The sequence below is a fragment of the Podarcis pityusensis genome (genome assembly GCF_964106645.2).
Source record: "Podarcis pityusensis genome assembly, chromosome: 15".
NCBI lineage: Eukaryota > Metazoa > Chordata > Lepidosauria > Squamata > Lacertidae > Podarcis > Podarcis pityusensis.
Window position 1 is genome coordinate 35,058,551 of NC_138040.1, and position 15,637 is coordinate 35,074,187.

A 15,637-nucleotide genomic window follows, 5' to 3' on the forward strand; every position below is an offset into this window, starting at 1 on the left:
TTTCTAGGGAGTCTGCTCTTCTCATGAGGTGGCCAAAGTATTGGAGTCTCAGCTTCAGGATCTGTCCTTCCAGTGAGCATTCAGGGATGATTTCCTTAAGAATTGAGAGGTTTGATCTTCTTGCAGTTCATGGGCCTCTCAAGAGTCTCCTCCAGCACCATAATTCAAAAGCATCAATTCTTCGGCGATCAGCCTTCTTTATGGTCCAGCTTTCACTTCCATACATCACTACTGGGAAAACCATAGCTTTTACTATATGGACCTTTGTTGGCAAGGTGATGTCTCTACTTTTTAAGATGCTGTCTAGGTTTGTCTAGGTTTGTATAGGAAGATAGGAAGCTGCTTTTGGGGTCCATCAAGCTCAGTATTGTCAACACTGACAGCCAGAAGCTCTCCAGGATTTCAAGCCGGGGGGAGGGGGACTTTCTCCCTCAACCTTACTTGGAGATGTGAGGGATTGAACCTGATGTTCTACTGCTGAGCCATGGCCCTTCCCCAAATCTGTCAATCCTTTAAGGACAAGTGGCGACCATTTTGTGCACATCCAATTGATGCACGACTGCCAATGCACAGGATCTTTTGTACCCAGAAGAGGGCAGAACAGGGGCAGGGCAGAACAGGAGTGAACAGGGCAGAACAGGGCTGGGTGGGCTTTTGCAGACTCTGTTGACACACCCAGGGGCCAGGAATGGAAACCCTGCGCAAAATGGTTGCCACCTGTACCTGACACCTTTGGCTAGGGGCTTCTCCACACTTAACTTTTGCCCTGCTCGTTCCACGTACAGGCCTGCGCTTTGCCAGACCATGTCTGAGTGCTCTTCTTTTTGCCCCAGAGCTTTCCCTGCAAAAACCCACTCTCTAAAGCTGAAGAACAACAAACAGCAATTCAGGTTTTCAGCAGAATCAGCTTTGATTCAGCTGTAAATAGCGGGTTTTGCAGGGAAGGCTCCAGAGCAAAAAACAAGAAAGAGTTTTCGGACACAGAACTTTAAAGCACAGATTGTGCTGAGAAAGTATGGAGGAAATGTAAGTCTGGAATAAGCCCAAAGTTAAAAGAAGCAGATAATATGTGGTGGGAAAGAACCTGTGCTAGAGACTCTATTGAAATGCTGCCAGTCACTGCATGAGCTAGATGACAGATGGACAGACAGACTGACCTGGTATAAGGGAGCTTCTTACAGTCTTACGAAGCAACTGAGGAGAAATAATGAACTGAGCAGCACAACACAGTTTTCATCTCACCCCTCGCCGTTTGATAGCATCTCTCAAAAGCCCAACTACGTTGTTCCCTTCAGCTCCTGACGCTTTGAAGCCTTTAGTCCAGTTCAATAGGATCCCCTGCAGACCGAGAGATTTAAAGGATCAGAAGAAACATCCTGAAATAAGCAAAATCTCTTTGGCGAAAATTATCCCTGCATTGGGTCAATGTGATGTAATAATAATAATAATAATAATATATAATATAATAATAATAATAATCATTAACTGATGTGTGGAAAGCAACAGGATAACAACTGGAGCAATGGACAGGTGTGGAAAAGCACCCTTCCAGAATCTGGAATGATTGTACATGACTATCAGTGACACATGTGACATCTTTCTGCATGATGCTTCTGCTATAAATTCAGGAAAGTTGTTGATTTGCTGTTCATTTGGACAGTGCTGCCTGGGGCTGATGGGAGTTGTAGTATTCCCCCTGCCTGGAAGTGCTATTTTGTTATGTTACTTACATTCATCAGGCTACCATTATACATGGTTCAGTGGCTCAAAGGAACAACACATGCAGAAAGAGAGAGCATTGAGAAGGGAACCCCCTTCCCAAATCCCACCTTGTCGAGGTCTTCGTGTCGAACAGGGAAGGAAAACGTGAAGCCAAGAGGTAGCTTTTTGTGTTTCATCTGATGTTTGTCTAGGAAGTCGGAGATGCATTCTGAGATGTAATCAAAGAGCTGGGGAAGAAAGACACACACACACAAAAAAAAGTCCATTGCTGTTTGCAGGGAAAGGAAGGGAAAATGTTCAGCAATCTCCCTTAGCATTCCACAAGCAGTTCTGGAGGAACATGGAGGGATGGCTGAATCTGTCAATTTCGCTCACTCTGCAACATGTCTTTGATGCAATAATAGTGTGTAAGTGGTGGGTTTATACTGTTCACACATAATTCTGCTTTATTCGCTGTTCTGTAAGGCTTCCCCAATGTCATTGCACAGCTGTCCCCTGGAGGGACACTCTTGTGCTATAATGCAACAAAAATGGGAAAGCACGGAACCTGGAAAGTTTGTGGCATAAAAAGTAACATGATTTCACCGGAAAACTATGAGGCATGCATTGATTGGAAGCGAAGCAATATGTCTGCTCCCTCTCTTCCACCTGTGCGTGCCTTGTATCATCCCCAAAGCTCCTCTGGAGGGGCGGATTTAGAGGGCCCGCAGAGGGAGGAGAGAGGGTGATAATTGTGTTGCACGAGGAGAAATCCTTGCGCCGGTGGAATGAGCGCTATGTTGACTCCAACATTTTATGTCTAACCATTTTTCTCATGGCATAAGCATTCATGGAATAGAGCCCACTTCATCAGATAAAAATGGAGTCAACCGAGTTTGTCTTGCAATGCAAGATCACAGTTTGGGTTTAGACAAATATGTCAATTGTCCTGGACAGTTGGAGACTTCTGTGGAAGGTTCTGAATTGAGAATGAGAGCCATTATTTGAAAGGGGTTGAACTCAGGTCCAGGCCAGGCCCAACATTTTGCCAAGTGGACTACATTGCCTCTGCATCTGACAATGTGGCCTCCCTCCTTCCCAAGGGCAAGCCTCCTCCTGAACACCTGCAAGTCACGATGCAATACGTAACCTGGCTGATTTCACCTGCTCATCTGACTCACCATTTCCGCTGTTCCCGTCATGGCATCCTCCGGTATGGAATACATCTGGTGCTTCGTCTTCACATTCCATTGTTTTTCTTCACCTTCGCCCACTTTCACCAGCATGACTCGGAAATTGGTGCCCCCGAGATCCAAAGACAGAAAATCTCCCACCTCTGCAATCCCAGAGTGTGACATGTCAGTTTAGTCTTGGGGGGGGGGGGACACCACCTGGGCTAGGTTGCCTTGTACACAGATCCTAGAAGAACCCAACTCAACTGCAGGATTGTAATTAAGAGGCAGGGTGATTCATGTCAACACCTATGGTGACGGGGCGCTTGCCTGACTTCTATTTTCTAAAGGTAAGTGTGTAAGAAAAAGCTGAGGGAATCGCCATTTATGACCAGTGGTGGGCGGCTGGGGACCACTGGAATTGGTAGGACAGAATGGGCACCTGGGCCATTGCATAGATGAATATAGTGTGAGCCTTGTTCTTAAGAAGGTAAAAGCTATTTCAGGAATTACCCCACCAGAATCCATTGTCGAGCTGAAAAGCTTATTGGGCATGGTACAGTGTTGAGGCAGATTTCTACCAAAACTGGCAAACATACTACACTGCTTAAATCAGGCATTGCCAAACTTGGCCCTCCAGTTGTTTTGGGACTACAACTCCCATCATCCCTAGCTATCAGGACCAGTGGTCAGGGATGATGTTTGGCCATGCCTGGCGTAAATGAATAGAGGAGCATCCCAGCCAAGCTCAAACCCCTTTTTGTGGAACAAGAAAGACTCACACTTAAAGGGCTTAGTCCTTTGTAGAAACTGAATTGTCATTCCTGCTGAGATGAGACAAGATGTCCCAGTGAAACTCTGTGAAGGGTACCAGGGCATCATCAAATATAGAGAGTGTGCAAGACTATGACTGTCTACACATTGCCAGCTTAAATATTTTTCCGCTGTATTTCACACCACATTCATAAATCATTGTACACATCAGTATGATTTGATGTGTTTCCCAGTCACCCGCTGTCTGTCCACATCAGTGGGCAGAACGGTGTGTGTAGATGTGCTTATGGAATCAAATCAGATTGTAGCTAGTTTGGTGAGAAATGCAGCAAACCACAGTGATTCTCAAGAAACTATGGGTAGATATGGATTGCGGTTAACATTATGTGTACACAGCTTCACAAACCAGCAATGGAAGCACACTGGGTGAATAGTAAATGGGAGTGTGTACACAGCACTCAGGAAGCGTGCATATATAACCTTGATTCCTAAGATCTAGTTAAGAACTATCAACCTATATCTTTGTTGAATAACAATTTTAAACTTTTTGCAGATATATTAGTTAATTAGGCTGAAAGCTGTATCAAAAAAGGAAATCCATCAAGATCAGGCCAGATTTTTGCCAGGAAGACAAATGAAAGATAATATTAGAAATATAATTGATGTAACAGAATTTTTAAAAGTGAGAAATGAAAAACAAGCAACCTTAATGTTTTTAGACAGAGAAAGCATTTGATAATGTCTCCTGGGACTTTATGTTTAAAGTTTTGGAATACATGAGTTGTAGAGACACTTTTATAAAAGGAGTCAATGCAATATATACAGAACAATCAGCAAAATTGATAGTAAATAATGTATTGACTGACAACTGTAAAATAGCTAAAGGAACTAGACAAGGCTGTCACCTTTATTGTTTATATTAGTTTTAGAAGTTTTGGCGCAAAGAATAAGATGTAATCAAGAAATTAAAGGAATAAGGGTGGGACAGAGACAATATAAATAAAAGCATTTGCAGACAATGTGGTGATATCTGGAGAAGAACCAATAGAGTCAATTCCGAAAGCACTAGAAGAGATTAAAAAATGGAGAAATAGCAGGTCTTAAAATTAATAAGGATAAAACCAAGCTCCTGGTTAAAAACATGAATGATGAGAGTAAAAATAAATTACAAAATACCGTATTTTTCGCCCCATAGGACGCACTTTTCCCCCTCCAAAAATGAAGGGGAAATCTGGGTGCGTCCTATGGGGCGGGTGCAGGCTTTCGCTGAAGCTTGGAGAGCGAGAGGGGTCGGTGCGCACTGACCCCTTTCGCTCTCCAGGCTTCAGGAAGACATCCGCAGCCTAGGCAGCCCTGCGGGAGTTCCCGCAGGGCTGTCTAGGCTGCAGATAGCAGTTTGCTTCAAGGAGCAAGTGTATGGGGTAGAATGAAACTTTCATTGTTGGGTAGAGTGCCAACCATAAAAATGAATGTATTACCAAGAATGTTATTTTTGTTCCAATCAATACTGGTGATTTGCAAGACAGATTGTTTCAACAAATGGCAAAAAGATATTTCTAAATATATCTGGCAAGGGAAAAAACTGAGAATAAAATATAAAATACTGATAGATGCAAAAGAGAGAGGTTTCTCCCTGCCGTATATGAGATTATATTATGAAGCATCTTGTCTGTGCTGGATGAAGGAATGGTTGGTATTGAAGAATCACATATTTTAGATTTGGAAGGTCATGATAATATTTTGGCATGCTTATTTGTGGTGTGAAAAGATGAAAGTACATAAAGGTTTCACCAACCATATAATTAGGAAAAATTTGTACAAAAAATGGGATAAATATAACATTTATTGGATACTAAAACGCTACTTTGGTTTTCACCTTTGGAAGCCATAGTGGTGAAAAAGAAAAATATGATGGAATTTATTGAAATTTGCTAAGAGAGGAGGGTGGAGAATTTAAATTATAAGAGTTTAAGGATTTATCAGGGATGGTAACAACATGGTTACAATATCATCATTTGAATGAAGTATTTAAAAAGGATATGAAGCAGGAGTTTGGGGAACAACTATCACAACTAGAGAGAGATCAGTTATGCTAAAGTGATATCTAAGATGTATAAAATGTTATTGGAATAGGAGACAAAGAATGAACAAGTGAAATCTTCAGTGTTACATTGGGCAATAGATATTGGTCATAACATAGAAATAGAAGCTTGGGAACGACTATGGAATACGGATACAAAACTTACAGCATGTTATGGTTTAAGAAAAAATTATATGAAAATGTTATATAAATGGTACCTAACACCTAGTAGATTGGCAAAAATGTATAAATAAAAATCGAGTAAGTGTTGGAAAAGGTACCTTTTTCCATATGTGGTGGTCTTGTAATAAGGTTAAAGCTTATTGGGAAATGATATATAATGAATTGAAAAAGCCTTTTAAGATAACATTTGTAGAAAAACCCAGCAGCTTTTCTTTTGGGAATTATGGGTTCAGAACTACCTAAACAGTATAGAAATTTATGTATGCAACCACAATTGCAAGAATGCTATTTGCCCAAAAATGGAAGGAAGAAAAGGTCCTGAAGAGAGAAGAATGGTTACAGAAATTAATGGAGTATGCAGAAATGATGAAACTTACTGGAAGAATAAGAAATCAAGATAATAATTTTTTTTTAGAAAGGAATGAAAATGGTTTATTGAGTATTTACAAATAAACTGTAAACAGATCAAGACATTGGCAGGATTATTGTAAAAACCTGCAGTTTTAAAAACATATCTGAGATATATATGAGAATAGATGATTAGAAGAATAAGATAATTTGGAGTATGCAGGAAAGGATGAAAATAAATGTAAAGAACCACAGAAAGAGGGGGAAGGGAGTCAAAGTCTGAAATGTTAGAATTATGGCTGAATAATTGTTGTAACGTTTATAAATAAAATTATATATAAAAAAGAAAATAGTGATGTTTCTGCCACTAGAATAGAGCCACTCAGCAAAAGAAACCACTTTTACTCCATTACCGGACAGACCTTAGAAAAGAGTTGGAACAGACATTTATGAATTACATGAGCATAAGTACCTGGTTGCTACGTATATAGACTATTTTTCTAAGTATCTAGAAATAGCACACATGTTTGATCTTACAAATTCTACCACCATCAGTTGTATCAGTTGTCAGACAGGGGTGTCCTGATGAACTTGTAACAAATAATGCCCCACAATTTGCAGAGAAGGAGTTTTCCCAGTTCACAAAGAAATATAATTTTAGCCACATTGCCAACACTACCTACAAGCCAATGGGGAGGCACAAAGAGCAATCCAAACCACAAAGCAGAGCCTGAAAAAAGAAGATCCATTTCAAGTGAGTGATAGAGCAACTGCAATTAACGCAACCAACAGCCCAGCATAGTTGTTAATGGGTCAACAACAAAGAACCAGTTCTGACCCTGGAAACAGACCTGTATCCCCAGTGGCCTGATCTGAAGGAAGTCCATGTAGCAGATAAAAAGGCAGAAAAGCCTATATAAGTTACAGTTTGATAAACACTACCGGGTAAAAGCATTACTAAAACTACATCCTGGTTCACAGGTGAAAATAAAACTTGACAATCAGAGGTGATGGTCAGAACCAGGGGCAGGGACACTACTTGACACCACAATCCAATGCTGTAATGACCAACAGCGATACATTTAGAAGGAGAAGACACTTGAGACTTGTGCCAAAATCATATCCAGCCATACAATCAACCAACAAGTTTAAGGACAGAGCTAGCAGGAGAACAAAGCTTCAATAGACCAAGATCCTGAAACATCAGCAGTGCGGATCAGGAAATGCACAATACAGAGACTAATCATTCTTTAGATAGGAATAGCAACCAATTACAGAGCAGAATAATCCCAGGTGCTATTAGAGCTGACTGACAGTCTAGTCATCACCTCAGGGTACAAAAGTTACTAAGGGTTGTTCATGCAGCTCATTGTTTCGCTCAGTTGTTTGTAAATGGGATCCTGAAAGGGCGGGCTATGGCATGGGAAGTGAAACTAGATTAGGACTAAAGCGCAAATAAGTTCTGCATTAGTGAGTTTATTAGGGCTACTGTATAGTCACTTTTATACCATAAAAGAGTTACTGTTAATCTACTGCAGTCTCTGACATTCATTAAATGGGCCAGCAACCTAGAATGAGAACATCTCAATTATAGTAAACATTGGATCAGAGTCAGGGCATAAGAGTTCAGAAGACATACTAGCAGAAGTGGTTCGCTGGATGGGGTGGAGCCACAATGCTAGCTTCCCAGTAAGTGGGTCACTGTTGCTTCCTGGAAGGAGAAGGGGTGAAGAAGCAGTAAAGTCAGTGCAGCACAAATGCACCGGCAGAGCCAATTCACGGCCCCTGCCAATGCATTTGCATCATGCCAATCTCCTTGCCACCTCTCCTCTCCCCCATTCCATCCTGGTAAGCAACAGTGACTCACCTGCCAAGAAGCCCTGTTTGGGGAACTGCTTCTGGACAATAGCATTGTAGTGGGGAACATATGGCCATTTAGATGCTGTTGGAGTACAGCTCCCATTATCCCTGGCCATTGCCCATGTTTCCTGCTGCCTGGACGATGGGAGTTGAGTTGAGCAACTTCTAGAGGGCCACAGGTTATCTACCCCTATGCTAGTATCCTTGACTTCAGCAGGTGGGTTGGTTGTAGGTCAGACCTCCTGAGCTACACCAAAATGATACGACCACCACTGTTGCTTACCTGATCCCTCAGGGGTAGAGCGTACATAAGTGGGCAGCATCTTCACAGAGGCTTCCTCATGTGTCTCCAGCTTCAGGCCCCGGTCCATCTCCTTCTGCATCCGATGCATCACCTTCTTCAGATCCTGTTCCTGTAGCCGGAATTCTGAGAGGATCTGCTCCACCTACATGAGAAGACACACAAGCAAATGTCCAAGAAGATGGGTACAGTATAGCATGTGTCAACAGAGTCACTTAAAGGGTGCAGGTGGAGTCTGCATGCCACCACTTCATGTTGTAATGATTCCTTCAACTCTTGTCCTATATTAAACTCCTGCTAGAATTATGTAAGGATTTGGGTGTCCTTGTGAACAGTGTCAATGCACTCTATACCTATCACCACTGGCCTTCATTTGCTGTTTATGTAGAAAACAGTAGGTCAGCATTTCTGATCCAAAAAGGGTGCCACTTCACAGACTCGAGCCAGCTTTTTTTCTGCCCTATGCACACCCCACAGGACAGTCAAGGGACAGCAGTTCCTATACTCCAAGAGATTGTGGTCTGGAATTTCCATGTTTTGTTCACTCATTTTATCATTATTATTTGCTGCGAATCCCAGTCAACTGCATTGCTAGCCTTTTCCATTCCAGTGCTTTCTCTGTCATCCTCCCAACTTTTTTAGACCTGATTTGTGGTTATCTTTTTCCTATGCTAAAAAGGAACTGCAACACTAACATGTCTAGTGTGGAGTGGCATAGCTGACAATTCCATCGAGGATTTTCAAGGCCATTGTGCCTTTAATTAATAGAGACTCTCTAAGTATCCCTATTTTCCAGGGATAGTCCTGGATTTACAGAAGCTGTCTCAGTTTCTGAATTGATCCCGGAATGTCCAGCTTTTCCTTAGGATGTCCCTATTTTCATCAGTGAAATATTGGAGGGTATGGAGTTATGCAACCTTCGAGCCAAGGAGATAAGTAACAACTTTTAGAAGACATCGGAAGGCAGCCCTGTATAGGGAAGTTTTTGAATGTTTAATGTTTTGTTATGTTTTTATATATGTTGAAAGCTGCCCAGAGTGGCTGGGCCAACCCAGTCAGATGGACAGGGTATAAAATTATATTTATTATAATTACGGAATAGGGTGTCCCTATTTTCATCGGAGAAATGTTGCAGGGTATGTTAGTAGCTTCCTCCTTGCAGCTTCTGCCCATTGCATTACTTCTTGTTTAGCAACATAGCAGCATCGCTTCATTCCAGCTTAATTATTCAGTGCCTGTCCCTGAACTTAGATGGATCAGTTGTCTGACCTGATACAACCAGCTCCAACATAAAGTGATGTGTGTGCGTGTTAAGCCTCCCCCGGGAATTACTCAGACCCACCTCCTGCTCTGAAGATGAATGCCTCTGAATAACAGTTGTTAGGAATCACAGAAGGGGAAAGTGCTGTAGTGCTTAAATTCTGCTTATGGTGTGGGCTTCCCATAGACATCTGGTTGGCCACAGTGAGAGAAGAATGCTAGACTAGGTGGGCACCTGGTCTGATCTAGCAGGACTTTTTAATGTCTTGCTAGACATCAGAAGGACTTTTTTATGTCCTGCTTAACATCAGTTGTAGAGCACTTGCTTTGCACACAAAAGATTCCAAATCCTTGGCATCTCCAGGTCACACTGGGAAAGAACCCTGCCTGAAACTCTGGGAAACCACAGTGAGCAAGATGTTTCACATGTTCTTAGTGGGATATCACTGTAATAATGCAATGACTTATACTTGCAAAATCACATTGAAAAATCAGAACTCCTATTAGAATAAACAAGTTCCGTTATAAATACTGAAATACTAAATAAGATGGATAACAATGTGTAACAGAAAAAGAAGTAGAAAGTTGGTTTAAACGTGTGTGAAAGAAAGTACAGTGGTGCCTCGCAAGACAAAAATAATTCGTTCCGCGAGTCTTTTCGTCTTGCGATGTTTTTTGTCTTGCGAAGCACGGTCCGTCGCAACTGCGCCTCTTCAAGCAGCTTTAAGAAAAAAGTGCAAGACGTTTTCGTCTTGCGAAGCAAGCCCATAGGGAAATTCGTCTAGCGAAGCAACGCAAAACCGAAAAACCCTTTTGTCTAGCGAGTTTTTCGTCTTGCGAGGCATTCGTCTTGCGGGGCACCACTGTAATAGAAGTGTAAAGGAATTGCAATTGAGTAGATTGGAAGTCTAACACAATGGTGGGGTGAGGGATGGTGGTGGGAAAAGGAAGTATCTGTGGGATTGAGTGTGGGTATGTATGAATATTTTTAAGGATTGTATGAAATGTATGTTTGTCTGTATAATCGTAATATGTATGTATTAATGCTGAATTATTTTAATAAAAATAATAATAATGGAATGACTTGTAATAATGGCAACACACATACATGCATTATCGAAGATAATGTGCTTCATCTACAGTTAAGAATGCACAAGCATGTTTTTAAAAAATCTCTCTTCCTTGCCTCCATATGCTCTCTTACATTATGCACAAGTACAGTATAATTGCTGCCAAACAAGAGAGTTTAGAAGGCGTAAGTCAGCACTTCATCAATGGGGGAGAAAGAAACACCCGGAAAACTCCAACCTCACATACTCTCCCCACACAACTCCGACAACCACTATTTGGAAATGTGGATTTATATCTTTGCCCCACATTTTTTCACTCTAAATCCAAGTTCTATATTTACGGAATGCTCAGAAGATCAGTGCCTAAATTAGCAGCCAAAGGACCTTGGGTCTTCTATTTTTAGCTTTTGGTTAGATGCCAGGTCTAAAAAGGGAAATTTAATTGATCAGCTCACTTGCTAAAAAGTGGTGCAACAGGAACTAAATATAGTACAAACTCTAAATATTGACATTAGTTTTGGTATTTCATTTTTTTTGCAGCCAAGTGGCCTGGGATGGGGTTGAGAATGCAATTGGGCAACATAGCATGCAACCTTTCATCACCTCTGTGATGGGGCCATCCAAAACGCTGTGTAAAGGGAAATGCTTTCACAATCACATCCATTCCTTGGCATCGTAATTCCATTCATATTAGTGACACTTGCTAACTGCTGCATATCCTAATTCAGAATGATACTTTTCCCTGAGAGAATTCTGCCTTTCTTTCAGATGCAGCACACTGACGCAAAAGAGCTGAGACAAGGCATAATATAATAAGAACTCTGTTGGTTAACTAACAGAATGTTAGTTTCCAGCAGCGGGTTGCCAGGCATCCTCAAGAACTCACCTCAATCCATGGAAGCCACTGTTGCCAACCAGAGCATTGCTAATCTCCCGCCCTGTTGACCTGTACTAGTTGTGTGCTATGCATGCATGCCTTCAGGTTGAGTCCTGCCCAGATTTGGCTTTCGGCATATCCCTCAGAGTGTGTTTAGCATGACTTGTGTTGGAATGCCCAAAGCTCAGTTTGGTCCATTGCATTCACATAATGGGGTTTGCACAGACTGATGCACCTGATGAAAATCAGGACACACCAGCTAAGAATTGTGAATGCCTTCCGTCTGCCTATCTACCATATTTGCCTTCTTCTCTGGGTTGATTGGAACAAAAATGTTGAATGGTGTATTAAGATCCTGTGTCAATGTCACTGTGAAATCCCAGCCTACCTGGTCCCCAGTTCTGCTCAAGAGCTCACCATCTTCCTCTGTGTTCCGAACTGGACAGTTGAAATTGACACGAGATTGGCACACACGTTTCCAAAGCTGGGCCACAACTGCACTATACATTTAAAACAGTATTGTGCCATTTTAAACGGTCATGGATTCTCCCAAAGAATCATGGGAACCATATAGTTGGTTGAGAAATCTGATCACTCTTAGGAGGCTCCTATTCTCCTCATGGAGCTACATTTTCCAGAGTGGTTTAGCAATCAATCCCTATTCACAGACAACTCTAAGAACAGAAACTCTGCGAGGTGAATCGATGTCTCCTAAGAACTCTCAGCACTGTTAAGAAACTACAGCTCCCAGAATTCTTTGGGGGAAGCCATGCCTGTTTAAAGTGGTAATCATAGTGCTTTAAATTAATGAGGTGCGTGTGGCCATAGTCAACAACATCTGGAGAATTAGAGGTTCCCCAGCACTTTTCTCAAGAGTTATGAACACTAACCATAATGAATTATTCTTATTCTTATTCTTATTCTTATTCTTATTCTTATTTACTCTGACCTTAAGAGTTACAACAGTGACCACAGTGAACCACCTTGGTATTTCTTCTTGAAATGAAAGACAGCATATAAACAATTTTAATAATACAAATAATCAATGCATCTGCTTTTATTCCTAATTGAATTAAGCTGTAAAAATCCGTTCCCCATTTTTAAAATGTCAAGTAAAGGAGGTTTCTGTGCCATCCCTGAAGTACTTCCTCCAGCCAAACATCCTGTCTCTGATGGAGAGCAGTTCAGAATGCCATGAAACAGGGAAGGGAAGGCACGTCTGAAATATAATCACATTCAAACTTCATTTCTGGCCAGTTGCAAGCTTCCACTGTGCCCGTTTCTTGCTACAGGGACCAAATTACCACTTTAAAAACAGAAACGATGGATGCTTCCAGACAGGTGTTTATCATGGGATGCATGTTCCGCGTGCATGCGAAATGTTCACAATATCCACACAGCAGCCATGGCATCAAAACACTAATATTTCACCTCATTTAATCTGAATGTAGTCTTTCTGGGGGAAATCCAGTAAGTTTTTTTATTAAAAAAAAACAAACCTGTTGCAAACGCCCCATTTGCAATATCTGAATGGTGGCTCATAAGACTCTGTGTTGATAGCACAGTCACTGCTGGCCTTGCAATCTCATTTATTTCTACAGTGTTGGTGGTGCAGACTGACTGGGTATTGTGCATTGCTCCTATGGCGCTAACCTGGGCATGTGCCTGAATAATTCAGCTACCACCTTAGAGAGACACCCTGCATGTTGCTGTTATTTCTTCTGGTTTTAGCAGATATTCCTATATTCCAACCCCCCCCCCCCCCAAATTAACTCTCTTTTCACCAATGAACCACAGAAAAACTTGCAATGAATTAGCAATTGAATCAAGACACAAAAGGCAAGAAGTTTGCGTTTTGCAAGGAAGGGAGGGCCGTACTCTAGATAAACTGGAATTTTAGCTAGAATCCAGAAATCTTAAGATTCAGAAGAAGCAGTTGAAAACACACACAGCAATCTACCTAGCAATCACTTTCAAAACAGAGCAGAAAGAGATCTAAGCAGAGAGTTCTGCGCAGCTCTTACCAGTTGCAAGCTGTCAAACACTTCCTTCATCATTGACAACCGTGAACCCTCCAAACTGTCCATTGATTCTGGGCTTGCTCTGCGGAAACCCGTTTGCTGCCTGTCTGCTCTCGGCCACCTGGTCTGAAGCTGACAAGACTGACCCGAGTCTCTTGTCTCTTTTTTTGTTGTGTGTTTGCTTAAGCTCAAGGCTGAGCGTTGTTGATATTGAGGGCAACGTTTCCAATCCGAAAAGATTAAAGGTTCACCAGCGGAGGAAATAGGTCCAGCAACTCTGCCCGGCAGAGAAAAAGGAAGGCCGGTGTGATCAGCAACACTAACAAAAATGACGCAGACTGTAGAAGGGCTTTCCAAGTGCCTCAGCCTTTATTCGTCTTGGGAATTCTGGATGGCTTCAGTTGTGTCTTCTAAAAGACACAAGAAGGATACACGTCAGGCCCTACGGCATACTAGTAACCTGCGGGCGTTCTCAGAGACATGCAATAGCACAAGAGCAGGGGTACTGTAGCTAACCTGCAGCCCAGCAGCCTTCATCTAGCCCCAAGAGAGATTTTGTGGGGGCTCCCCAGGCCCCCCCAAAGTGTCTTTTTTCAAAAAAAAGAAATGCTCCTATGAATATCTCAATGTGATGCTATGGTGCCAAAAGGTTTTATTGTAGGTCCCTCAAGGCCCCCATTCCCTCCCTTAAAAAAAAAAATTACAAATGGTTTATTTATTTATTTTTTACCACTACAGTGGTACCTCGGGTTACATACGCTTCAGGTTACATACGCTTCAGGTTACAGACTCCGCTAATCCAGAAATAGTACCTCGGGTTAAGAACTTTGCTTCAGGATGAGAACAGAAATCGTGCTCTGGCGGTGCGGCAGCAGGAGGAGGCCCCATTAGCTAAAGTGGTGCTTCAGGTTAAGAACAGTTTCAGGTTAAGTACGGACCTCCGGAATGAATTAAGTACTTAACCTGAGGTACCACTGTACTCCCAAGGGTGCCGTGCCCTGCTATGGTACTGTGCTGCCAAAAGATTATTTGTGGCCCTCCGAAAACATCCCACTCCACACATCTGTGCTTTTGAACAATTGAAGTCCCCCCCCCCCGACTCATAGGTACTCCACTGTAATGCCAAACATTTTTTTGTGGTTTCCCCAAGGCCCCCCAAATCTGTCCATCATTTAAATTTTTTTTACTGATGGCTCCCAAAGAGCCCCTGAGTATCGGACTATGACTGGGCAGAGACCTCTACCACAAAGCTCACTGGGTGATCTTGAAACAGCCACTGCCTGTTTGCCTAAGCTACTTCACAGGGTAGGATAGAGTGGAGGAGAGAGAACCAGACTTTCTTTTTGGAGCTCCTCAGAGGAAAGGTGGTAGACAAATGTCATCCATAAAATGCATAACATTTAAGACCACAATCCTATGCATGTTTACTCAGAAATAAGCTCAGCTATGTTCAATGGGGCTTAATCCCCATTAAAAGTATCTAGAAATGCAGCCTTAAATTAGTTCCCATTGAGGTGGTGGACCTGTACTAGGCCCATAGTAAAGGTAAAGGGACCCCTGACCATTAGGTCCAGTCGTGGCTGACTCTGGGGTTGTGGCACTCATCTCGCTTTATTGGCCAAGGGAGCCGGCTTACAGCTTCCGGGTCATGTGGCCAGCAGGACTAAGCCACTTCTGGCGAACCAGAGCAGCTCACGGAAACACCGTTTACCTTCCCGCCAGAGTGGTACCTATTTATCTACTTGCACTTTGACATGCTTTCGAACTGCTAGGTTGGCAGGAGCAGGGACCGAGCAATGGCAGCTCACCCCATCGTGGAAATTCGAACCGCCAGCCTTCTGATCAGCAAGTCCTAGGCTCTGTGGTTTAACCCACAGCGCCACCCACGTCCCATACCACTTATACCACTTAATAATTGCAGATGGGAGATGTTCATACAACAATATTGCTCTAGACCAGACCTTCAAACTTTTTGGGTCCATGGCTCTTG

The 15,637-nt window shown here is 42.4% G+C and overlaps 1 protein-coding gene across 6 annotated transcripts in view; it reads right to left on the reverse strand.

Annotated features, from left to right (window-relative positions):
- The window catches only part of GCK (glucokinase), a 49,383-nt gene that overhangs the window by 11,932 nt on the left and 21,814 nt on the right, over positions 1–15,637 (reverse strand). For 2 of the 6 annotated variants that reach the window (XM_080982501.1, XM_080982503.1), the window contains 5 exons: positions 13,651–14,057; positions 8,402–8,564; positions 2,883–3,037; positions 1,830–1,949; positions 1,243–1,338 (listed from right to left, as the gene is read on the reverse strand). In XM_080982501.1, the coding sequence (XP_080838627.1) occupies positions 1,243–1,338; positions 1,830–1,949; positions 2,883–3,037; positions 8,402–8,564; positions 13,651–13,713 (597 nt within the window). In that variant the 5' untranslated portion in view covers positions 13,714–14,057. Of the gene's footprint in view, positions 1–1,242; positions 1,339–1,829; positions 1,950–2,882; positions 3,038–8,401; positions 8,565–11,352; positions 11,593–13,650; positions 14,315–15,637 lie in introns of those variants that run through there. The other 4 variants (XM_080982505.1, XM_080982504.1, XM_080982502.1 and 1 more) reach the window with 3 other exon arrangements.